Below are 26,567 nucleotides of genomic sequence, written 5' to 3'. Positions count from 1 at the left end.
TAAAATATTACACGAATACTTCAACAATATAAATTCAACATTTTAATAATATTAAATACATATTTCTAAAATATTACACGGATACTTCAACAATATAAATTCAACCTTTTAATAATATTAAATACATATTTCTAAAATATTACACGAATACTTCAACATTTTAATAATATTAAATACATATTTATAAAATATTACACGAATACTTCAACAATATAAATTCAACATTTTAATAATATTAAATACATATTTATAAAATATTACACGAATACTTCGACAATATAAATTCAACATTTTAATAATATTAAATACATATTTCTAAAATATTACACGGATACTTCAACAATATCAATTCAACATTTCAATAATATTAAATACATATTTCAAATGCAAATAAACAGATGTTCAAATAAAATTAAAACGTTTGAAATTGCACACCAACGCGTGTGCAATTTCAAACGTTTCAATTTTATTTTCAATTTCTTCTTTCTTTACATTCAAGATATCTATTTCATATTATTTCAATATTGAATTTACATTTTTCAAATATCTATTTTATATCCTAGCGATATTTGCTTTATATTTTAGAAACATTTATTTTACATTACTAATCTATCTCAAACAATTATTCTACCTCACACATTTTTATTAATATTCACCGGACTATAAATAAACCAACAGTTAACATAACTCTCACGTATTTGGACCTCACACTTATATACAATTCATATACATTAGTTGTTCTGAAAATTACTTTCTAAGCTTGTAAAGTATTCAAATCGTATCAAACATGATATCATTCCTTTCAACAGATACAATTTTATTACAAACATTATATTTTAACTGTTAATGAAAATCCTTTTTTCTAATCAAGCATAGAAAAGCACATTACATTTTATTGTATACATTGGAAACATTTTTTATATACATTATTTTTATCTTAAGCTTGCCTTCTTCTTCTTGTCACTACAAAATAACAAATTAAATCACTTATATATTATATATATATATTATAACCAAACGTAATAATCATCAGTACTTACCACTTACGCCTTTCACTCGCAGAATCGGAATCAGACAAAATTGCACGTCGCTCTTGTATAATGCGATATGCTCTTTTCAAAGACATCTAAAAAATTTAAGGATTAATCTTATACCAATAACAGTCTTTTGGAACAGAACAGGTGTATATATGTGTATGTGTACTTAACGTTCAACAATAAAAAGTAATCAATAATAATCACTGATAAATAAATGAATAATAATAAAATACTAACTAATTACTTACATAAATGGAGCAATTCATATGCTACAAATTACGAATGATATTTCACTATATATGCTTTCTACAACTTATTTATTAATATATATATATATGTATATACATTTATAATAAATATATCAATTATTATTTATTTGTATCATTTTATATATTACTCAATCCTTGTATGTACATTTATAAATAATTACAATTTAACAATGAATAACACCACCCACAACCGATAAAGGAACCAAATAACAAATTGTGCAACAACAAACGGTGCTTGAAACCTGATGGTACTTACAAGCGTACAAGTAAATGATACAAATAAACAAAATAATGTAAACCTGCTTACCCTTGGGGAGCGTAACTAGATGATTTATCCCATGGTCCGGTGCAAATTTACAGTAAATAGAATACCGTCCTCCATATTAGATGATAGCATGCTACAAACGAAACACAATAAATTAATAAATGAAAGCCATTCAAAAATACAACACATACCTGTTACGTACAAGGAAGTCTGCCTCATTTCTGGAGGAGCGCTTAATAAGTCTACAGCATGCAAAGGGAAAAAATCATGTATACAAACTAATTACCTTACCTTAGGAAAATAGCTATTTATAATGTAACGGACGAGATACATTTCTTCTCTCATCGGGAGTGTGATCATTCAACCAAATAAAATCCAAATATAGTTTACCTGAAATGAATACAAAATTAGGACATAGTACAAGGTGACGGACCGTTCAATAAATGTTAAACAATGCAATCACTAATATTAAAATTCTATAATGTAAACAACAAGAATAGACAACTTAAATATCGAAGCACAAATAGAATTAAGTAAACGACAGGTCAACTACAACATGGGAAGACGCCATGACACCTAACTGAACATAGACTGCACGGTGTATAGAGGGGCACACGCAAGTAACGAATGGCTACAACGAAGAAGCCATAGGTGAAAAGATACGAGATGGTCAAATATACTAATTAATGTAACATGTACATCACTGATTACTAAGGGCGAAAATAGATTTAATTAAGCGATCCTTTTAGCGTTTTGATGCTGGTTCATGTCGCGGAAGTTTTCAAAATCAGAATGTGTCCGAGCACTAGCATTATGGTTTTCATAGATAATTCGTTTTTTATAACATGTACCCGCTTCTGTATGTACGTAATTTACCTGCTGCTACTGCTCTCTGATTTATTACATATTCCATGATATATGATATACAGTATCGATTACTGATGAGCATGTTTCTCCATTCTATCGATATTTGGTATCGATACGAATCAAGTTTCGATATTATTTATATCAATACGTACAATTTAATTACAACTGATGTTCAGTAACAAAAACCGCAACACCTCTTCTTTCGTCGTTAACTTCTCTCTTTATTATTCATACTACACATCTTATGGGGTAAAGTTTATTCTGTAAAGAAGATACAAAGAACGTTTCTTTCATCTGAGATGGGAAAATATGTGCTTACTCGTTCGATAACGTCTTTAGGTGAAGTTGCTTCAAACTATGCTACGTTCCACCGAACTTTACTCTCTGAACTACAAACTACTGCGCCAAGTTTGAAATAAATTGAGTACTCGGAGTTAGCATCGGTGAACGCGCCAACTATCATAGAAATCGATTTATCGTGAGATAGCTGCTACACAATATTCACGGGTGTATGTGTACCGCAGTTCACCAGAGTCCATAACTGTGAAAAGACCAATTTTCGTTCTTCGGGCATCTTCAGTACGCATCTTTGCCCTGATTGGCGATACTCCCAAACGAAGTGGAAAGCGATTAGCAGAGACCTCGCTGCGTTCCCCTACCATCTTCCAACCTGCGCGTCGCAGTTATAGACTCTAGTGAACTGCGGTATACATACGTGCACGAAAAAAAAAAAGAAAACGAAATAATCATTCTTGCAGTCAACTTTTATTATATAATATTATTATGCCGTATTTCAGTTACATCATAATTTTACGTGTTTAATATTTTATTCGTCGTACAGACAGATACGTACTTTACAGCATGTTTAGCACGTATGTCTTTTAAATTTATTTCTTTATATTTATAATTATAATTTATATTTATATTTATATTTATATTTATATTCATATTTATATTTATATTCATGTTCATGTTCATGTTCATGTTCATGTTTATATTCATATTCATATTCATATTCATATCCATATCCATATTCATATTCATATTTATATTTATAGTCGACTGTATTATCAATATACAAATAATGGAAGACATGGTAGCACCTAGAAGTGCCGTTCGAAAAACGATTTCTTACCTACAACACGTTCATTTTCTTTTTCTTGTAAAGTTGAATTTTATTATTCCGATATAGCAGTTTCGTAGTGTAATCCACGCTTTTGTCGCGACGTTTAAAGCGATACATCTTTACAGTCGCAGATATGTGAACGATGTGTATTAGAGTTATTCTTGATAAAGAAACTTGGAAATTCATAGTAATGGAATATTAAAAGTTTCATTTCAGTTTTTTCATTCGTCGTCCTTTATGTTCGGTATTGCCTTTTTAACGTGGCCATCCGTTTGTAACGTTACGACGACATTCTGTAACATTTTATAATACCTACGCATACGTAGACAACGTAAGAGACGACGAAACACACGCGTACGCATATATTAGTAACTACTTGTGTATGTACATATATATGTTTAACGATTTCGCTTTTTCCATTCGTTTAATTTTCGACTTTTTCACCAGCAAACAACTGTACCGAATTCCTCCGTATGTATCATGCAACTACTTAGATACGTACAATATCTACCGCACACGTAGTATTTTCATCGATGCTGCTACATCACGATCATTGTCTAAAGATTCCATTCCACCAAAGGTGTTTCGTTGTTTCTCAACTTTTACGCGATATTGGATTCATTGTTCTTTGCTTTTTCATTCTTACACATTTCGGTAATAAAAAAGTTTTTAAAAGGAACGATACACGGTTCAATTGCGGGTGTTTTATGAAAGTGACAATAAATTTAGCTCAAATTTTTAGCTACATTTTTTCTACCTTGCGAACGAACAACCCTTTTCGTTCAATATTTTTTTATCCCTTCTTTCCAGTTGATAGGTACAGCAAAGTCTCGCTAAAAGAACCAGGGCTAGGGATTGGTACCTAGTCTAGTTGTCGCAGTTGCTTTTATGTATTTACATACTATGTATGTGAGAAACTATGCTCGATAACGCGAGATTATGTACACGGATACCGATTAACGACACCTGTATTCTCAGCGCACTGATCGAAGCCGATTCGAACAACTGCTGTGCATGATAGCGATCGTCTCTTACCGAACTCACAATTCTGCCTACCTAATCGAACTTTATTCTTACTTTACTTACGTTAAATATATGTGTATTTAGCTAGTAATCAGCAGTGTGTGATTAAAATTAAATGGTGACTCTGAGAAACGGAGAAATACCGATATTCAAATGGAAATGTGCTATCTTTTCCAATTTGATGCTCTCTCGAAACAACAACGACGGCGACGATGGCGACGACTAACGAAACGTTCAACTGTTTTCTTGCTTCACGGTAAATTAGACTTTTAAGTACAATATACTAATATACTCTACATACGTTCGCTTGTGTTATCGTCGTTCTTATCGTTAGTCTGTTTAAGCGTATCGCGAATTACGAACGATTTCATCGATTCGTGTTAGGCGTTGGGAGAATTAGATTCGACATATGTATGTAGTACGATTAGGAAATATTCACAAGTTTCCCACAACAGAAATTTACAATAATATATGTATGCATGTATGATCCATATACATATGGAATCGTACACCTCCCTCGATCAACATTAATATCGTGTATTTGTATATGTACATTCCGCATGCATGCGCACGCGTGCCCAATGCCCGAAAAAGAAGACGCGTGCATCTGCATGACTGTGCGCTTATGCACCGATACGTAAGTACATACGATATACATATATGTAGATAGATACATATGTATATGCATCGCGCGCGCACGGATGCACACGCACGCACGCTCGCATGCGCTCGTTTGCTCATTCGTATGCACGTATTCGTCAAATACAAGTATTAAACCGATCAACTAGTATACCATTTTTTTTTCTTTTTTCTTTTATATAGGTATATATATATAACTGTTTCATAGAAACGACAACGCTAAATTCATTTCAAAAAGTTAATGGGTGTCTGCGCGCTTGCTTGCCTCCTCTGTTGTGTATTGTGTTCCGTCGTGTTGCGTCGTGTTGCATTCTCTTCCGAGTAACTGTACGTCTGTACGGGTATGCGTGCGTGTAATTAATTCAAACAAAGTCACGCGAGCGGTTTTGCGAAAATGCTGATAAAAATGGTAATAAACAACGTGAAATATAGGCGCGAAGGTCGACTCGCATCTCCGCAAAACTTGATCTCCATTTCTTCTGGATGGTAGTTGATACATTTCGGAGGTCTCCGACGATACAGCCGTTCTCTTCTCGCGATGCAAGCTCCAGGCTCTGTCAGAGCTTCTATAGGTTCGATGCTCAATTGTTTACTTCCGCATGGACACAAGGTATCTACCACCAGTAGAATTAAATTCGTATGGCGAATCTTTTGTACGCTGAACGGTCTGTAAATATAACGTTTAGAAAGTCTATCTAAAGTACGATACGATTATTTTACACTATTACCTACCTCTCGCAACCGGTCACGTGACAATTGGTTAACTTGCCCTTCAAAGGATTGCTCTGCCCACTGGTATTCAATCTTTCAGGCTGTAAGATATAAAGGTCCGTTTTCTTTTCGCACGAGCGTAACTTTTTTTGCGGATAATAGGTAGAAGTAGCTCTGGTTGTGCCAGGAGATACAGGAGTCACAGTAGCGATCGCAGGAACTTTGGGAAACTGTTCGTTCTCCCCGAACGTTGGATCGTCGGTCGAATCTCCTCCCCCGGCTGCAAACGGTTCCAATTCCTGCGCCTCTTCTCTTCCTCCTCCGCCTTCTCCACCACCACCTCCTCCTCCACCCCCACCTCCACCTCCACCACCACCTCCTCCTCCTCCTCCTTCCCCGACTACGGTGTCGGTGAAAATTGAATCGTCTGAAATTATTACATATATTACAATCTATACTTACTACCGACGCGGTATATCCGTTGGCCGTTATTTTAACGTTCAACTTTGTTCAATCGAAGGAAAGGATACAATTGAGAGAAGATCGTATAGACGAGATATAGTATAACATATGTAGATACGCGATGTCAAGGTGTGCGTAATAAATCGTTTTAACGATTTGTATTTGAAAAAATCATACTTTTGCTTCGGTTCGATGAAGCGAAAAAAAAAATGCATGGCATATTCTACGTCTATTCTATACCTCCTCTGTCCCCGTGAAATTTATTACCATCTAATGGCAGAGCAGATTCGTCGGCGAACGCGAACGCGAACGCGAACGCATCTTGCCAGAAATGTTGGAAATTAAAAGCGAAAGCCACGTTCCACAGGAAATTTCCAAATATCGCGATCGTCGTCACGATAGAGTCCGATAACGTTCTTGAAGCGGCAGATTGATGAGACTCTTGCGGACTACATCTGCCTTGGTAGTCGGTCACGGTTACTTTTCTGAAACATACACGGTTTACTCAACATACACGTTTCGGCTTTCATTTCGCCGCGCAACGCGATTATTCGCTTCGTTACGTTCACAAATTTGTACCTGTATATTCTATCTTGAACCAGAGAATCCATAATAGTACCGTCTATTTCGCCAAAAAACTTTCCGGTATGCTCGTGACGTTCACTGATTATAATGAATCCGTTATTGTCTAAGATATAACAGTCCAATTCTTCGGAAGCACAGTTTTTCTTGCAATTCGTGCCACTGCACTGTAAACACCAATTTCAATCTCGTCCCGATCGATGGACACTCTATTCTAATTTTATGCTCTGATATGAAAAGAAAAATTAAAAAAAAAAAAAAAAAAAAACAAAAATAAAAGAAAAAAAAAGAAAGAAAAGAAGATAAGACGATATACATATATGTATGTAGGACTACGTTACCGTTGAAGTGATATTGACAAAGTGTGAAGCCAGAGAGGAATGTTGAAACTGCAGACCTACGACCGCTGCTGGTGCCTTGTGTCCTTTCCCGATGAAGACCGCGTGAGTAGCGGTGACCAAAGGATTAACGGTATCGGCTGGTGGTGATGAAAAAATAATTACCGGTGAAAAGGTGATAATAATTGTCTGATGATAATAGTGTTTCATACTGGTTGTTGCAGTTTTTCGATCTGTATGCGCGTATAGATATACACATATGTATGTAGATACTTACCGGCGTCGAACGGAACGCTAAAAACGAAGCTCTCCGGTTCGATCGAATGTTGATCCACGGCGCGTTTGTACCACGATGAGTCCATTGCTCTTGCGTATTTCTCGGCAAAAGATCTGTAGAAAAGAAGAAGAAGAAGAAGAAGAAAGAAAGAAAAATGAAGGATAGAATTTCTCTTACGAGATTCTTCTATCGATGAAGGGAGAAGAGATGAACGGCACACGAACGAGTCTCAACCAATTATTACCGACTATTTTCTTTTCTCTTCTTACGGTTAAAAAAAATTTAATGATTGCAAATATTTGACATTTACGGTTCTTCGATGGTTTCTTCGTTTTGCTGGTGCTCGTGCCAACGAAAAAGACCGCTTCTAGTTGCGATAAAACTCCGTGTTACACCAAATCTGCCCTTCCCTTGACTGTAAGTAGAAAATCAATTAGACGAAAGCAGAAAGAACATCGATGAGATCAGAAACGAGATGATAACGTATAAATGAATCCTAGATGCTTTTTTTTTCTTTTCTTTTCTTTTCTTTTCTTTTCATCTTCAACGAGTATATACATATACAGGGTGTTCGACAACAGGTGGGCAATATTTTAAGAGGTGATTCTAGGTATCAGAATAAGACGAAAATGAAGAATAACGAAATAGCGTTTACGGCTTTGTTTTCCAGTAATCAACATTTAAAAATTCGAGTAAAAAGCGCCTGAAACCTGCAATCCGCCCAGCACCGATGACCGAACGTCAGGTCAGCAGGGGTCGGTACAGTCATAACCAAGAAGAGAAACAGAATAGCTCGAGGTACATAAATACATAATGTAACTTTCTACTATTCAACGATTCTTGGTTACGACTGTACCGACCCCTGCTGACCTGACGTTCGGTCGTCGATGCTGAGCGGATTGCAGCTTTCTGGCGGTTTTTACTCGAATTTTTAAACGTTAATAACTGGAAAACAAAGCCGTAAACGCTATTTCGTTATTCTTCAATGTCGTCTTATTATTTTGATCCCTAGAATCACCCCTTAAAATATTGCCCACCTGTTGTCAAACACCCTGTATATGTGCGTATGGTACGTTGCAGTCAAGTACATGTAAGTATATTTTCCGTATACGATAATATTTTATTAACTCGTTAAACATCGATAGATTAACCGCGTAACGTATTGGCATTTAACGTTGATTATTTCGCGATTCGACAAACTGTTCAACTTTGCACGAATAAATTTTTCCGGATAAATGTTAAAAAAGTATTTCGTTGTAGTTGGTCGATCGTATGTTATCGATCTACGATCTAGAATCTAAGATCTAGTGAATAATAAAATTGCGCGCGGAAGCAACGAAGAAAGGAATGTCGGACGATCGGGAGGTTGATCGGATTGGGTCGGCAAACGGACGGTAATAACGACCTTTAGAAGAATGATATACAATATACATATGTCACCGTGCAATATCGACGAGTGCGGTTATACAAATAATTGTGCATAATGGATTACCTGTGCAGTAGAGCCATCAGTATGGCAATAGGGCTAGCGGTGGAGACACACAATATAAAATGTAATGAAAATATGCGATAAAAGGTAGCATTGTAAATGAAAGAGATTAACCGTTGCGCATAGTACGTGTCACATTTTAGAGAACCATTTAAACACAATCGAGGATAAATATACGTATTTATCATAAGTAGGTACCTATGATAATTTCCTTGAATATCCAATCTATTCAATATTCAATTCACATACGCACTGCAAAAAAAGCTACGTTTTATCTGTATCTGTATCTGTATCTGTATCGCGAAATACTTTCCGATTTTCTTTCTTTTTCTTTTCAATAATTTTCCTGACGGTTGATGCTTCTTAACTGTCATTCGAAGCACCAAATTGAAAGGAAATGTTTTCTTCTTCTTTTTCATTTCTCTAGAGTCAAACGATTCGTACATGTTACACCTTGATCAACAGCATCCCCTATTTTTATCACTCGCATAGGCGAACACAAATAAACTGTTCTTTCTTTTCTCGATGTCCAACGATGTTAAATAATGAGATACGTTTTACGCGAGCAACGAAAATCGAGATTCCCGTTAAAGGTGCAAACGATTTATCAAATCGGTGCTTTGTCTCGTTTCTTCTTCTTCTTCTTCTTCTTCTTCTTCGTCGTCGTCTTCTTCTGCTTCTGCTACTGCTTCTTCTTCTTCTTCTTCTTATTCTTTTTCTTTTTCTTTTTCTTTTATGCTTTTTCCTCTGTTCGCGTCTTCTTCCGTTTTGCTTAAGTCGTCGATATCACCTTCGTCGCTCCGCGTTCTTTCACGTTTTCGTTAACAATTTTGTTTGCTTTCGCGATTTCATTGGCGACACGGCTATGCGAGACAACGGGAAAAGAAAAAATAGAGGCAACGGTACGTATTACTGTATCCGTTAAGATTACATAGGTGCGTAATAATACCGCGTGCTCTTTTGTGCATTGCAGTGCATTGCAGTGCATTGTCGATATTTCCACACTCTGTACACAATATATACATATATATACACATATTTATAAAATGCATATATATATGTATAATATAGTACATATAGTATACAAGTGTCCGCGTGTGGAGGACATGCATCCGTGAATTCCACTTACGAGCTGCTTACCTTTGATTATCCTCTTTATGCATTGCACCTCTTTTATCGAAGCCATCGGTGACCAAGGCATCTAACACAAGGGACTGCACTAACCTTTTGTCGCCTGTGAAATGAATCGCGATACATCGTCGATTATACGAATTTCTACCAATCTACCAGTATACTTTTCTACGCTCGCATTATTAATAATAATAATAGTAATAATAATACGATACACTTACAGTAATAAGCATCTTTGTCTGGCTTGCTCGCTTGTTTGTGATGCGAGCTTGGACTCCTTGGTCTCAAGGACATCCATTTCCACCCCGGTCTTCCGGTTCTTGCCAAAAAATGGAGAACGCGTTCTTCGGGGGAAGAGAACCATTTTTCGGAAGCCGAACTATATTCGCAATACACCCAATCTGGATGCACCTTCCAATTACTTCCTTTAAAATAATTGGTTACTGCGAATGCAAAAATGTGATGAAATATTTATTAGTTTATTTTTGCCGCCATGTCCCCCTCCTGCTAATAAAACTGACAAATCGCGCTTCATCGTCCCCTCGTCTTTATCGTCTTTATCGTCTTTATCGTCTTTATCGTCTTTATCGTCGTCATCGTCGTCATCGTCGTCATCGTCGTCATCGTCCACAAATGGTAGTAGTACAAGTATTAGTAGTAAAAAACTGTTTTAAATACAACTTACCAGGTACTATAGAATGTTTGATTTCTTGTTCGGCCAACAGTTCAAACATGCCGTAACCCTCGGGCAATGCTAATCCCAATGAAAACGGTGTTCCTTCTATCGGCTTATAAAAGTAATTGTGCCGTCTAATGGTAACTCGTCTCTGTGTGTATGTGTGTGTATGCGCATCAACAGAAATAAAAGCATCTACGTTAAATAACATGGCGAATAATGTACCGCAATGTCAGTTAAATATGTATAATAGGCACTATTTAATCGTTAAAAGTTGAAAAATCTAATGATCGGTAAAATTTCTATCATATTTCTTCAATTTCCAATTTCCAATTTCCAATTTCCAATTTCCAATTTTGGATAGGTGGAATTGGAAGAAAAAGAACACAAGAGTGTTATCGATTTTCTTCATTCGACTCACCATGTTATCGTAATGAATTTTAATCGCAAAATCCGTCTCTCCCTCTTTCTGATCGATCATATCGTGTCTCAGCTGTAAAAGAAACAGCAACGCTAGAAGAAACGTGTCGTCGACTCGCCGCGCTGCCGCGTTCGGAATCGCAATCAATCAAAGTAAAATCCAACACTTACATCCAGAAGAAGAGAATTGTTTAACGGGTGCAACGGTCCATCGTATTCTGCCAGCTCGACTTCCGACAGATCCACGCTAATGTACGTAGGCTTTAACGTTTCCTCGTACTGTAACAAAATCGACCAGTTCGTGTTTGCGTTTTCGAAAACAATTTATTAGACGAGTAAGCGATTTACTTACGTCCACGTTTCCTGGCTGGATCGAGAAAAATTGAGAAAATGAAAAAAGAAAAAAACAAAAAGAAAGGTGTTAGTAATTACCGAAAGCGAGCAATCATCTCGATCTTTGTTACTCACCAATGGTCGTAGATCCGGATGATACAAGACACGACCGTTATTGTCGACGACGAACGAGTATCCGTTCACACCCAACTACGAACCAATCGAATCGAATCATATACGTGTGGAAATTCATAGTTTAATGATTTAATAATTAAATAATTTAATAATTTTACGGTTGCATACCTTATAAGGAGGGACCAGTTTTTGAATTTCTTCTGTAGGTACATCGGTACCCACGATACCCAACAAGTTGGCCGTTTTCACCTATAAACGAGCGCGAAGGAATTAAATGAAATATACCTAATACGTCGTAATGATTTCCAATTATCGAAATGTCGAATTGGCAGCTTACCGTATGGTTTCGACGATCTAAAATGGGTGCTGTTACCGAGGTCATCAATTGTCCAAACCTTTCTTTACCGTATCTACCACTCTGAGAACGATAATGGAGAAGAATGGAGAGTAGGAATTATAGAGTAGGAATAATTTGAAAATTCTTATCGTTGCTCTATGTAGGTACCTTTCCGCCAACGTAGACCGGACTCCAATGAATAGGATGATCGTGTTGATACAGTACCATAGGCCGCGCAAGCACTTTTACGTATTCGAAAACCTTACTCTTGATATCTTCGAAATCGCTAACTCTCGCGTAAAATCCTAGAAAACGTCAGTCAGAATGAGAAAGAGAAGAGAGTGGAAAGTAAAAGAAGAAGAAGAAGAAGAAGAAGGAACAGAAAACATGCCTTTGTTAGCACATGCCGCGTTTCGCAATTCCGGGCTCTTGTCACCACCGATGAGATATGTAAAAATACGGACAGGCATATGAGGCCAATTGTAACGCTTAATCACATCCGTAGGTAGGCCAGCGTTATCCACTGTAATCAACATTATAGCTTGATTACACTGACTTCCTTGACCCGTTCTGTTGTATCTGTGAAGAATTTCAAAGGCAGTCCCAAGCGCAGCCGATATGTTTGTCGGCATTTCTTCGTATTTCATCGAACTTGCCGCCACTTTCAACTCGTGCAAATTTTCTGGCGATGCTTGAACTAAACTGTCTTTAAAGCATTGTACGATCTCTTCCGCGGTATCTCCGTAACGATAAACGTTCACGTAATCGTCAGGACCCAAAGTATCGAGTATAGTTTTAGCGGTACTGACGGTCAGACGTTTGTTTCTTTCAGATGCGTAACACTCCGTGTCGATTAATATAGCCAAATCTTTAGGACTGTTCGCCGCTCCAACGAACCAATTGGAAATTCGAAAGTCGTACACGTCTCGAACAAGTTTGTTTGCCTTTTTCCTCCCACTGGTCGCGCTCGTTCCACCATCTTCGATCGGTGGCCAAGATATAGCTGCGAAAATGAAAATGAAAATGAAAATGAAAATGAAAAGAACGAAAGGAAAACGTCTTTACTGCAATTTATTTATTATTTATTATTTATTATTATCCTTTATGTAATCAAAGCTAGTTTCAATTACCAGGAAAACGTCGTAAGAATCCCGATGTTGCTCCATAGTATTGCCAAGATAGCGAAGGATCGCTTTCGTAATTATTAACAAACAACAGATCCAGATATTCGCTCCATTGGATAGCCGCTGCTACTTCCTGATCTGAAAATTTTACCCGTTTCGCGAATGACAAACTACTATCTGTAGTATAGTGGACAGACAAACTCGACTAAACGAAACTCGGCTTTATTTTCTTTGCTAAAGTAATCTTATTTATTTACCGACATCTTTCACGCCGGCAGGTAATAAAACCGTTGATAGACTGGTATTCACGGCCAAATGATCGAAATGACGGTTAGAAGAAAGAAAAGTTTCTTGACCGGTCCACGTTTTCCCATCTCCGGTAAAACTGGTGTCGAACCGTTGAGAAGCGTAATACTTTGGTGATACGTTTCCATCCCTAGGTGCCGATACGGCCGCTTGTTCTGCGCTCTCCACTAATCTCTGCAATTTCCAATTCTTGCTTGCTTGCTTACTTACTTACTTACTTACTTACAAGTAAACATTTATTATCTTACCATGACGGCGTTCATTTTAAAATCCAACATATTTTTCACTTCTGCAGCCATTTCTCGGACTAAGACGAGACCATCCTTTCTTACAACTTCAGCTCCCATGTCGTGATATTTCTGTAAACCGAAACGCAAACAAACGTCAATCTAATATTTTCTGCTTCACTCTCGGTTTTGTTAACATTTATTATTTCCTCTTACCCTTTGTATCTCGTTCATTTTCGTAACTTGTTTGCCAAACTCCCATAGATCTACGCCAAACTTCAACGCCCAGTTTTTTACCCTACAAAATAAATCATTTCTATAGTTACATACGATATAATAATATCCTTTGATTACTTTTCAATTCCGTCGACGTTGTTCGAAACACTTGGAACCATTGAAAAAACTGATTATTTTCGTAGCACTACTCTGATCAACCGTGTCTTCCGATCACAAGCTGCATAACGTGTTACCATTGATAGATTCGCGTGCATATGCATTCTCACGCACGCACGTACGCACCCATCCACCCTCCCATCCACCCACGCACGCAAGCACACTTGTCTATTGTAATTCTCGTTAATCGACTGTGTATGCGTAATTCGCTTTGCGCCTGCGTTCAAAATTCGCTAACGGAGATGTGCTTGAAATTTTCCTAATCACACGTAATTTTAGTTCCACCTTTCATACGTTTACAATAACAAACACCTGCGCGTTAAACCGCCCCGCGACTTTTACAGTATCGAATCGCTTACGCTTTTTCCTAAACCATATACCATATGCATACATATTTACATGTGAATATTTAGATACGTGATACACATTTCGTTCATCTTTTGCCCCTCCCATTCGTTTGTACTCACATATTATTTATTACACGCCGATTAGTAAACTGCAAGAGAGTGAGAAAAAGGTAGCTTCGGAGTTTTCACTTACTCGTTGTGAGGTATATCCTCTTCCTGTTGATAACTTGACCGGATCCATACAAGTAACAACACTCCGTAGTAGACCAGTTTCTCAACGGACAGAAACATTGTTTCGACGGTATCGATGAGCGGTCGAATGTGAGAGCAAACGACGAAATGAAACACGAACCAACCAATCGCAATCTTTTAAGAGAAAAACGCACACGTTAATTCGACGTTACTTCTCGAAAAGAATTAGTCTTACCGCTCCCTCGTAGTAGCGATCGATCGCCCGGAGCACGCGAATCAGTGTTACGTGCGTGAATTTACCCTTTCGATGAAATCTTGTTTATCCTTAGATATACATACATTACTATATGTATATATGTACATCTAAGAATTTTCTACATGCCACTATCGTTCTCCACCTTCTTTCATCATCGTCGTCGTCTTTGTCTTCTTCTTTAAATATGCACTTTGGGGCAAACAAGTGACGCTAATCGTATGGCTACTGAGCTAAATAGCTGTCTTTCGTTTCGTTTCGTTTCGTTACTCTATAATCTATAATATACAGTCTATATCGTCTATATGTATACATATATCCTTTGCAGACGTCTGCTGTCTGCCGATGTCAATTTTATCTTTTTACAACTGTACGAAGCGAAAACCGAACACTAATACGTATGTACCGACGACGATTAGGACGACTACGAGCAGAAAGAGATGATTAAAACGATACCTGATGAAACTTAGCTCAACAACACCAAACACATTTTTCAGTATGATACGCTAGTTTCTCCAACCATCGAATCATCTCGGAAACGAACATCTTCGACGTAGCTGCGTACGCAAACACCCCCCCGATCGACCGATCGCTCCAAGGACCGAACGGCTAGGCAAAAAGCTAGAAAAACGATCCTATGTCACTTTACCCGCTGGATAAATCAACGTTCTTCTTTATTATCCTATTCTTTCGATGCGAGCACGTATTTTTTCATTTACGAATAAAGTAGACATCGTTCGATGCGCTTTCGATGCGATTCGTTTCTCCACGATTCACGATTGCACCACCGATTACCGCCTTGTCGCGCGATCTCTCAAGTATGTTCACACCGTAACGCGCACAGAACCCAAAAGAATGAAGGACGAGGGTGGGATAAGGGAATACTGGTAGCGAGAAGGGGGTGGCAACCAGAGTAACAGAGAAGGGGAATATGGAAGCAGAAAGACAGGGATAGAAATGAAGAGAGAAAGAAGAGCAATGGGGTGAACGCGGAGGAAACGGAAGAGAAAAAAATGATAAAATAGAATAATCGGATATTTATACGCGGCAGAAATTTAGATGCGATGAAATTCGATTCGAAATAATGAATTTCTAGTAAAATTTTACGTTTTCTTCGTCTCCTCGTAAATAAACGAACATGCACGTGTCCGTTTTGATAACACTTTCTCTCATGAAAATCGAGCAAAGATGGTGTACGAATCGCTTTATACTCGAAACGAAGGTAGCTGGCTGGCTGGCTGGTTGACTGGCTGGCTGGCTGGCTGGCTGGCTGGTTGGTTGGCGCGCGCGCGTTACTCTTCTTACTACGTCTACGCTGGACTCGGATGTTTCAAGAGTTACGATATTCCACAGGGTGTGAGCATGGGTACACCCGCTGCTACCACCCCGCTTTTAAACCGACGGAGAAATGGAAAAGTAGGCAGTTGACGAACACCAAGTAGTAGTAACCGGTGTATAGTAAGACGTATTATAGTGGTGTTTGTGATGCCGGCAATACAAGGGATGCCTATCGGGGGGGGTAGGGACGACGACACTGGTAACGGAGCTGACGCTGACGCTGACTCTAACTCTTACAATGACAGTACTGGCTGCTGGTGGCTGCTCTTGCTCTTATTATTCTTACTGGTGCTTCCAGTGATCGAAGCATCGACAACGTTGCCGACGATCCGATGATATTCAGTACATTCCACGATCATTCTTTCCAGTGAAGATTCAAGATTGCAAGATGCAGCAAAAAACAAAGACAGGTACCGGCATCGAAGAGAGAATGAAAGCGCACAATCAACGAACAAGTTGAAACTTGGCGAGAACGAGATACTCAGAACCTCGCACCATCGTGTATACATACATATATGTATATATATGTGTAGTACATGTACCATGTATACGAAGGGTTGTAACGGGGCGCAAGCTCAGCATCATTGATTTAACATGTATCGATATCTTCCTACAAACTAAATTTACTAGGCTACTTCTTCTTAACTTAATTATTATCGCAAACTTTAACAATTAATTTTTAATTTTTAATTTTTTCGATACGACCCATCTCGAACCCACCGATCTTAGACGATCGCACGTGATCGGACGTACGCGATGTGCAAGTACGAACAATAAAATACAGTAAAAAAGCATTTGTCAAATAACTAAATGACGAAAATTTCATTTTTCGACGCTCATAATTACCATTTATTTTTCTTTATTAATTCTTTACTAATTTTCATTTATATTCGTTTATTCCTTTATTCGTTTAGTTACTTAACTTTTTTAAAAATCTATATAGAATATTTCAGACAACAAACGTAAACCTTTTTACTTACAGAGCTTACAAACGTTATACAACCACGTTGTTCTTGTTGTTACTGTCATTAAACACGATAATTGATAATACTACTAAACATAATCGTTACAGTCACCATCCAAGTTTCGTTTCTGTTACCGCTAGCTACAAATTACAACTTATTACAAATTACAGACTACAAATTAGAAATTACACATTAGAAATGAAAAACGCTTGATTGGTTATAAATTTTCGCCGTATGGCTACGCTTGTTGATACATATTTTCGTATACACGCATATTAACTATAGGACGAAGCTCCTGTTGAGCGTAATCTTCTGGCAATGGCAATTCAGATACCAGTTGAAGCATCGAGGTAGACTTACATCCGTTCGATTGCAACAAACTTCTAGCCAAATGCAATGTCCTTTTTGCTATTTCCGCTTGACAGAGTCTGAAACGAAAGATGCGTATTTCTATCCGAATATACCTGACAAATATACCGGAGATTTACCTGTGTTTAGCCGTTGGGCATGGAAAGTGATTGATGTTGAAAGAAAGCTGTTTCAATCGCTGTTTCACCGACTCCAATTTACTATTTATTCCACGAGGATCGACACCGCGTAACAAAGATTCAATGTCCATGGTTATCTCCATATATTCCCAAAGCAGTTGTCCTTGACAGCTCCATCCGCTTATAGTGCTGTTACACTCCGAAGGAATAAACGGACGTAACAAGTCGCGCAAATATTCGTAATTTTCTAAATGAAAAGAAGAATTAGTCTTTCTACTAGTAATTTATAATAATAAACGCTCGATCTCCTTTCCGATTTCTCTTTCATCCGTTAAACATTATAATATTCCAATCGTCTCTTCTAAATGCTTCATTTTTTTTTTTTTTTTTTTTTTTTTTTCTTCTTCTTCATAAACGTACCGTTTATTATAGCATCCGCTGCCAAATGTTCGATAATAATTTCATGCGCGGTATTCCACTGTTCCGCCTTGATCAAGTAAAATGCTGCTTTCCCGTATCTAAAGGTTGAAAACAATCGTTTACACAGTTTTATGTCAACGACTCGCCACGAAACGACTAACCTTTTGGCCACGCAACTCTTCACAGCTTTGGCTCGGTGAATCCAGATCGAAGGTATACCCAGTTCTTCCGTTAAAAATTTCTCTTCTTCCACGTAATCCTCTCTATCTTCTATTTCGACGTGTCGTTGCAACAAATTGATTACCGCAGTTTTCCTTTTATCGGCATCGCTTATATGTAACATCACGAATATAGCCCAATGCCAAAGACCGTGTGCTTCCAACTGTGTCGCGAAATTGATATGCGTTAAAGTGGCAACGTGTTCCGAAAGGTGTGAATAACCTAAAGCTAACAGCACCTGCTGCATCAACCAGCTGCAATTAAACAAACTCATTTTCGTTCCTTTTACGAACTGACAATCTATAATTATTACTATTATTACTATAATTATACTATAATTATATTACCTCAATCTATAATCCAACGGATCGACGGTGTGCGTCGCTGGATTCAAAAGCTCACCCAAACCATGATTACCGGTACAAAATAATTTCAATAGATGAAAACAAAGATCGTATATTGGTTTGCCGTTGGTTATTTCAATCTCGTAATCGTCGCCTTTGTATTCGGGTTTCGGTGCTGTTGCGTAAGCGTATTCCGTTTTCCCTGTTGTGTCAAACGAGTTCTCGTACAACTCTAACGCGTCTCTTATCGAAGCAACTGGAGATGAAAAATACCTGAAAATTTATACACGATACAATACTGCTACCGTTACCTTCGTCGATACATCATCGTGTACGATATTCCGTCTATGTACATACATATATTAGAAAAAGTATCATTGCTATTTGACACGAGATAGATAACGTTACCATAAATGCACAGCCAGTGCCCTTTTCCAATCGAGACCTTCGCAAACGTTAATAACAAGTCCATGTTTACTGGACACCAGCGGCTCGCCCGCCACCAATGCGAAAAGTTTCAATCGTTCCAACGGTATATTTTCGTCGATACCGGCATCTTGCCATAAAGCGATTTGTTGTTTTATTAACGTTTTCACAGGCATTCCGCTGCGTAACTGTGCCATTAATAGTGCTAAACAATAATCACCTACTTTTCGCGCGCTTTCACACGCTTCCTCCAATTCGAAAGCTTCGGTTTCGCAATTGTTCAACGTAGGTTCAACGTAGGGTTCAAAAGAAACGGAAAAAAGGAGAGAAAAAAAAAAAAAGAACAATGAAAAGTTAGCAAGCAAGAAAAATCGTTGCACGCGATATGCAACAGAAAATCAACATGTTTCTCAAAATCTATATCATTTTGTATACACACCCGACAACAAAAGTAGTATCTTTTCGTCGTTGCTAATGTTCGTATTTTCTCTTTGTTCGAGCGTCCGTCGTATAAAATTTTGTAACCACTCCCCGATAGCCTCTCGACGCGCTACTGCAACGGCGTGACCTCCTGTATTTTCTGAAACAACGGCACACGGCACAAACGTAATCAAAATTAAACGTAAAATCAATCTTCGCTTTAAAATAATAAAAATAATGTAGTGAAAAATAAAACCGACATACCTGCGTTTATGTCGGTGAGAGTGCCCCAAAGAGCTACGCAGAGCTTCCAAACGTTAACAACGTATGCTGCGTAACAATCCGTGGTAAATCGATCCGCAAACTCTTCGGCCAAGCTACAGTGATCGTGCAAAGCGATGCTCGCTTTAGTAGTATCTGTATCCACGACAAACATTGGGCAGTCTGCTTCCTGACCCATTAGACGTTGCGACAACTGCAGTTTTAGATGGCCTTCTATGCTTTTCTTCAATCGCAGTCAATTAAGAATGTTAAAATCTGCTGAAATCTTACTTTCGAGAATAAGTAAAACACTATACTCATTGAAGCAAGGGATACCTTGAATCTCTCGATATGTTTTTCGTCCGTTCCACTGCCACCCAAAATTTGAATGCGTTGAACGATCGCGACGGACGATGTATCTTCTGGAGAACGACCGTCCACGTAACATCCGATTTCTTTGAAAGGGCTGTGCAACGATACTTTCAGCGCCTGTCCTTGCGTACTTAACGTCAGCAATGTTAACCCACGTCCCCAGCTTGGTTTAAACATCCTTCCGAATTGTATGCCTGTAAACGTGCATGCGTTGTTTTCACTTATTTACGATCCAACAAGTAAGTAAGTAAGTAATAATTAATCCATCTCTTACCGGTGCCAGCAATACACCGTGATTCTAGCATATATATAATAGACCTCGAAAACGGAATCACTTCGGAACGCAATTTCAAAATCGCTGTCACCGGAGTTACCGTTGGATCAGGAAGAAAGCTTTTTCCATAAATGATCGATGATGATTTCGTAGATACAACGTCCGTCGACCGTTTTAATTTGCTACCTACCATTGGAAAATCGTTATTATATCTGTGTATTCCTATCGTCTGTAAATGTACATACATATGGTATATTGCTATAAACAACTCTCACCTGTCTTCGAAACTATCGGTTCTTCGTAAATAATGGACGGTGTGCGACGAATCGTTAAATTTGATCGCAATGTCGGACTTTGATCCTCCTCCGCTTTTTGCGCACTATCCACGAAACATCTCATAGTACTACTTTTGTAACTAGCTAGGAATAAGGCACGATTCGATTCTAAAATAAAATAAAATAAAAAAAGAGCATTGTAATCGATTTGAATTGAAAATAAATACTCAACTTGTTAATATGTACTTACCTTGATCGTAAGTTTCGTTGATCTCTTCATCGTCACCGTCGAAGAAACTGGCCTTCATCAGTTGTAATTTATGACTATCAGTGCCCAAAATACGGGCATTGTCACTAGTCGGACTTATCGGTAATTGCTTTTCACGATTGTAATCTCCTGAAAAAGTTCGTTGCGGCAATTTTAATCACACCAACTTCAGAATAGTACCAGTTTACTTACCTATGCTGCGTCTTGGAACTCGGTGCGCATTTAAATCCAAAAGATCTGCACTACCTATGTTCGCATTGTTGGTCGTAACAACGTCCTTACTCTACATAAAAAGGAAAAGAAGAAAAAAAAAAAAGTGTCGTTGTCAGAATCTATGTCGAATAGTATTTATAATTGAATAATACGATCATCGAATGATAAGAAAATTGTACCGGTGCTTTTGATTGTTCCAACTTTGTTGCGGATTTTTGTTGACCCACTCTGGATAGTTTTAATCTTTTTGGATCGTTTATCGTAGGGCCGTTACTGTCATCTTCGTCCGAATCGCTCAAACCGTATTTCGAAAAATGATCCACCTAAAGAAAGGATACGAATAATAACGAATTGGGGGAAAAAAAAAAAAAAAAAAAAAAAAACAGAAAGAGAGAGCTGCTCTTACAGTCTTCGTACCTTGAAGACCCATGAACCAGTTTCGGGTCGGTACTCGAGGAATCTAGTGTCGTGTTTCGCGGATACTCTTCGTAACTTTTCTTCGTAATCCATTGTAACCAATCGACGAGGATCGGTAATAGGTTTGTGCAATGATTTATCGTGTGGCCAGACTCGATCCAAAGTAACTTGAGCTTTCCGATTCAATCCCTGGCCAACTGGAGGCTTTTTCTCGTCGTCCGGATAAATGATAACTTCCTTGTGTCGAAAATGTACAATTTCGTCTAAATTCAGACCGTATATGTCGAACGAGTCAGGGAAATATACGTTTCCGTATCCTTCCCGACCAATCGTGAAATTCGGTACAACGCAACTTTCCCCGCAAACATAATCATCCAATTTATCGAGAGGCGGAATCGTATAGTACCCGGCGCGTTTCAATGTTATATTAGCTGCGTTCGTTTTCCAATTGCACGTTTGACTCGTCGAGAATGAACTACTATCGTCCAACAATTCGTGACTCGAATCGGTATTTTCGGTTACACTCTCTCGACACGTTTTATCGACGAGAGAAGAATTATTTTTCAAAGACGTATCGAGAATTGCGTTTGTTTCGGAACAGCCGCGATTCGATGGAGCAGCCGCGTTAGCGTAAGGTCGTAATTCGGTAACGGTATTGTTTACCACCTCTTCGGACGACAAATTCGAGCCGGAAAAGGAACGTTGCGAACGTCGCGACTCCTCGTCCGAATTTTTCCCCGTCGAATTACGCGAAAGACTCGTTTTCAACCAAGACGAAGACGACCTTCGATCGTTTGTTAACTGCCGATTACTATCCTGATTATGATTTTCTTTATCCACCGTTTCGATTGTTGTTGTATTTTCGATATACGAATTTGTCAAACTGTTTCTTTCTTCAACTTTCCCAGAGGCTTGTACATGTTTCTCAGTTGTCTGAGAATTTTCCGTTGGCGACGAAACTATCGAATTTGATATTGACTTTGGACGTAACACTAAACGCTTTGCATTTGGACGGGGTTGAAACGCTTCGGAGAGTGGATCTTCCTCTTCGAGACCTTCGAACATTGATTTCTACGAAAAATCAGGATATGCGTGTAAAAATATACGTCGAACAGAAATTTTTAAGGCTACTATGTACATCTTCGGTGATATAATACCTTCGATAATTGTGCAGGAGTGACAACCTTAGCTTTGATTTTTGGAGATTTGTTATCTGCTGTAACTTTGTATTGCGGTCCATTCAGTATCTTGGAAGGTGCATTTGAGGGTTTCAATAATTCTTCCGTTTTACCGGAAGCCTAAAAATACCACGCGTTATCTTTATACTAAAACATTTTACTCTTTTATGTCAGTTTAGAAATATTGTAGATATAAAAAAGATTTCTTACCGGTAGAAGATTTTTTAACAACGGTGAATCACCAAATGGTGCAGATACTAAGGCCAAAATTTGTTGATGCACTGGCACGGTTCCTGAACTTTTTGTTTGATTGTTCGCGGCTCTGTTACAGGAAGAAAACGAACAAAATTAGAGACGATTAAATCCTTTTTGAATAAAAAACGAAATGTAATTGTAAAGGAATTAAAAAGTCTGATACTATACCCGGTGGTACCGATTAAACCCATTCCAACGCCACTTCCTACGTTTAAATTAGTTCCGAAAGTTGAAGAACCAAAAGACGCCGGTGAATTAAAGGTTGTGTTGCCTCCGGTATTACCGAATAAGCCTCCTGGTTTTTGTTGCCCAAACAAGGTAGTACCACTGCCTAATGTCAAACCTGTATTCGTACCTATTCGTACGAAATTGTAATTTATTTCATTTACACGAGAAATCGATAACGGTAACAAAAGCTCCGATGCGATTAAATAATCGTATAAATAGTTTACCAAGTCCAGTAGTAGGTGCGGACGTGGAACCAAAAGAGAATCCAGACGTTTGTCCGGCAGGTTTAAAAGATGTATTAAACAATGAGGAACCGGGGTTTTGACCAGCGGTGAAACCTGGTGTACTTCCAAAAGTGGACGATGTGGTCGAACCGAAAGTAGGTGCTGTTCCGAATCCTGTCGTTCCAGTTGCTTTAGCACCGAATAAAGTTGTACCCGTATTACTGGCTGGTGTTTGACCAAACCCGGCGAATCCAGTGCTAGATGAGGTGGATGGTACGTTGAAAGCTGATTTGTTTTGATTGAACAGACCGATACTCTAGAATGATAAGTAAAAAGATTTTTGAACGAGTTACATATACATCTTTTCTCATTTATTTGTATTACCTGGTTCGGTTGCGTTGAGCCAAATGTGGATCCGAAACTGGGGTTTTGTGCTGTATTAATCACACCAAAACCTGTACCAGCAGTTTGGTTGGTATTGCTGGTTGCGAATAGCGGTGTTGGCGCTGCCGCTGTAAATAAAACTATTTGTACTTTGTTCGTTAAAGCAAACAATTTACTTACTGCGCTTGAAACCTTGAATACTTACTACCAAATGGTTTGTTCTGAGTGTTACTACCAAACAGATTCGTGCCTGGAGTAGAACTAAAAGCAAAATTATTCGTAGCTGTAGTCGAAGGTGTTCCAAAATTCGTCATCGGTTTTCCGAATAGACCGCTCGATCCGGACTGAGTGGTTGTTCCAAACCCGCTGCTCATTCCACCGAAACCTAATTTCAAAATAATAAAAATAATAATAAGAAGAACAACACGAATTTCTTTTAGTTGTTTACATTTGATATCATTTAAACATTAATTAAAGATAAAATATTTAACGAAATACACAAATATAAATCGTATTGAATAGTTTACCCGTTGTTGCTGTACTAGTACCTGCCCCTGCATTGCCAAAAGGTGAAGGCTGCGCAGGTGTACCGAAAATCCCTGTACTGGGCCCTGATCAATGATAGAACCAAACATTTGTATGTACGTAAAACAAATAGGTAGACAAACAACGACTATTTATAAGCGAATAACATTTATCGACCTGTATTAATAATGTACAAGAACGTTACCTTTACGTCCAACGGAATAATCTTCAAAACGTAATTCCTCGTAACACTTTGATTCGTATTCTTTCATCGATGCGATACAGCAATGTCTCGCCGATATTGTATGAGATATACCATTTTTTGACATAGAATCGGTAGTAATGACGGGAGTAAACTTAACCACAGTACCCGTCATACCCGTGGTAGTAGTATTTGTACTGCCGAAACCAGCTGTTGTACCAAATAAATTTGTGTTTCCAGTTGTGTTGGTTTGTCCAAAAGGTGTAGTTTGTTGAGTTGACTGTTGGGGCTGTCCGAACAAATTTGTTCCAGAAGTTGAGCCAAAACTAAAACCTGCTGGTTTATTTGATTGGCCAAACGCAGAAGTTGGTGTACTTGTTCCGAAAAGATTTGTCCCTGCATTCTGCTGACTACCAAATAAATTGGTGTTGGTATTGGTTGTACCAAATCCTGTAAACGACAAAGGAAAAAATATATATATATTTATTCGTATATATTTGTTATAAATTGTGGAGTTTTAATTTTACAAATAAAACACGCTTCCTTCCTTCCTTCTCTCCCCTGAGAAAGGTAACATTAACCAATCGCTTGGCATCTACTTATATCTACTTGATACATGTATACAGACATTTTACATAAATAATTTACGACTGACTACCTCCAAAAGATGGTTGAGTAAATGCAGGTGATGTTGTAGTATTACCAAACAGGCCACCAGTGGTAGAGCCTGCAGGCTTTGAGGTAAACAGAGAAGTATTGCTGCTACCAAAGACCGGTGCTGTGCAAGTACCAAAGCTTGTCGTAGTTATCGGTTTACCAAACGCAGACTGTCCGAATGGACTGGATTGTGTTGCTGTGTTGAAACCACCTGTAACAATGTAATAATGTAATAACCTCCGATTGAAAGAAAGAAAGAAAGAAAGAAATAAATAAATAAATAAATAAAGAAAACAAAATATACGGTTTGATTTACTCACTGAACGACGTATTTCCCGATTGCCCAAACATGCTGAAACTTGATCTTTTCTACTTATTTGCACCACTTACCACCACCTAAAATACGATAAAATGGGAAAATTTTGAAGTCGTATATTTGAAAAATATCATCGCCTTCGATTGTACATAAATAAATCATAAATGAGCATGATACTTATTATTGTTTTTGTAATACGTTAAACCAGAGTTACCGTTAATAGTCCGTTATCATTTACCTTTGTCAAAATTCTTATAAACACACCGAAATCGTTCGTTACGTTCCTGTTAAATGAATTTTACAAAAACTTTACTCGTTCGACAATATGCCTGAATACTGAATACCCAATACAAAGAACTGATCAACAAAGAAGTTGGTTATAGAATAAACCCTTCGATCGTATATAAACGTCTGAAAATTTAAGAAACAGAATTATAGAATATAGAAAATAGGATTATTACCCGTGCGCATAATTCGTTCTGCCCAAACTATCAACTGCTTGTTACATGCAATTACTGGCAATTACTGGCAATAACAAATCACATATACACGCAATACGCGTCGTAGTTCCGTAATTCGGAATAATCGATCGATAGATAAAAGAGAACGTTATTGTGCATTCCATGCCCATCAACGAACAGCTAACAGGTTGGACAAAACATAAAAGATAAAAAATACTATTAGTTCTGTATGTAACTATGTACGTAGTCAAGTTTCATTGGTTCGATATATATCTATTTATGTATACACATTACGCGGAGAAATTTGAATTAATATTTGCTTTATTATTCGTACATTTCAGTTATATATTAAATTTTATAATGTTTAACGATTAAAAATTATGTTATTTTTAATATTAATATCGTCAAAATGAAGGTTTTGAGAGTTTTTTATTTCGGGATTTTGAGAATAGCGTTATCAGTACCGGAGGAGGAAGAT

General features: G+C 37.9%; 2 protein-coding genes and 1 long non-coding RNA gene across 7 annotated transcripts; all 3 read right to left on the bottom strand.

Moving 5' to 3' along the window:
- Positions 1–684: 684 nt before the first annotated feature.
- Positions 685–3,032, bottom strand: LOC123988290. Of its 4 annotated transcripts, XR_006829862.1 has the most exons (6): positions 2,758–3,032; positions 2,591–2,699; positions 1,863–1,961; positions 1,614–1,704; positions 1,041–1,126; positions 685–963 (listed from the first exon to the last, which is right to left on the bottom strand). It is a non-coding gene; the product is annotated as an uncharacterized LOC123988290 (long non-coding RNA). The 4 variants fall into 4 exon arrangements; XR_006829863.1 differs by lacking the exon at positions 2,591–2,699 and having other exon boundaries at positions 2,758–2,976; XR_006829864.1 differs by lacking the exons at positions 2,591–2,699; positions 2,758–3,032 and adding an exon at positions 2,153–2,167.
- A 555-nt stretch (positions 3,033–3,587) lies between these two features.
- On the bottom strand, positions 3,588–17,169 carry LOC114881462 (voltage-dependent calcium channel subunit alpha-2/delta-3). 2 transcript variants are annotated; one of them, XM_046287864.1, is made up of 24 exons: positions 15,609–17,154; positions 14,708–14,880; positions 13,991–14,072; positions 13,796–13,906; positions 13,499–13,721; positions 13,248–13,379; positions 12,509–13,120; positions 12,286–12,422; positions 12,118–12,198; positions 11,949–12,029; positions 11,781–11,855; positions 11,665–11,679; positions 11,484–11,591; positions 11,314–11,385; positions 10,902–11,043; positions 10,438–10,659; positions 10,226–10,319; positions 7,907–8,011; positions 7,597–7,709; positions 7,323–7,459; positions 6,979–7,148; positions 6,667–6,884; positions 5,959–6,256; positions 3,588–5,893 (listed from the first exon to the last, which is right to left on the bottom strand). In XM_046287864.1, exons 2-24 carry the CDS (start codon positions 14,803–14,805, stop codon positions 5,599–5,601), a joined length of 3,621 nt encoding a protein of 1,206 aa, XP_046143820.1. In that variant the 5' UTR covers positions 14,806–14,880; positions 15,609–17,154; the 3' UTR covers positions 3,588–5,598. The 2 variants fall into 2 exon arrangements, with proteins under 2 accessions (XP_046143820.1, XP_029054101.1); XM_029198268.2 differs by lacking the exons at positions 3,588–5,893; positions 5,959–6,256; positions 6,979–7,148 and adding an exon at positions 9,089–9,121 and having other exon boundaries at positions 6,758–6,884; positions 15,609–17,169.
- Positions 17,170–17,244: 75 nt separating this feature from the next.
- Positions 17,245–26,280, bottom strand: LOC114881463 (nuclear pore complex protein Nup98-Nup96). Its single transcript, XM_046287863.1, has 26 exons — positions 26,090–26,280; positions 25,633–25,708; positions 25,314–25,523; positions 24,659–25,105; positions 24,456–24,539; positions 24,134–24,313; positions 23,929–24,056; positions 23,545–23,860; positions 23,261–23,447; positions 23,048–23,159; positions 22,817–22,957; positions 21,660–22,730; positions 21,422–21,565; positions 21,222–21,312; positions 21,012–21,158; positions 20,762–20,929; positions 20,487–20,672; positions 20,177–20,406; positions 19,844–20,084; positions 19,599–19,739; positions 19,142–19,421; positions 18,737–19,006; positions 18,332–18,643; positions 18,171–18,268; positions 17,751–17,997; positions 17,245–17,690 (listed from the first exon to the last, which is right to left on the bottom strand). The coding sequence occupies exons 2-26, from the start codon at positions 25,661–25,663 to the stop codon at positions 17,501–17,503; spliced, it is 5,652 nt and encodes a 1,883-aa protein (XP_046143819.1). The 5' UTR covers positions 25,664–25,708; positions 26,090–26,280; the 3' UTR covers positions 17,245–17,500.
- Between the last annotated feature and the right edge of the window lie 287 nt (positions 26,281–26,567).

The sequence above is a fragment of the Osmia bicornis genome, chromosome 11 (genome assembly GCF_907164935.1).
Source record: "Osmia bicornis bicornis chromosome 11, iOsmBic2.1, whole genome shotgun sequence".
NCBI lineage: Eukaryota > Metazoa > Arthropoda > Insecta > Hymenoptera > Megachilidae > Osmia > Osmia bicornis.
The sequence above is the reverse complement of the archived record's forward strand: the minus strand, read 5'-3'. Positions and strand labels throughout refer to the sequence as shown.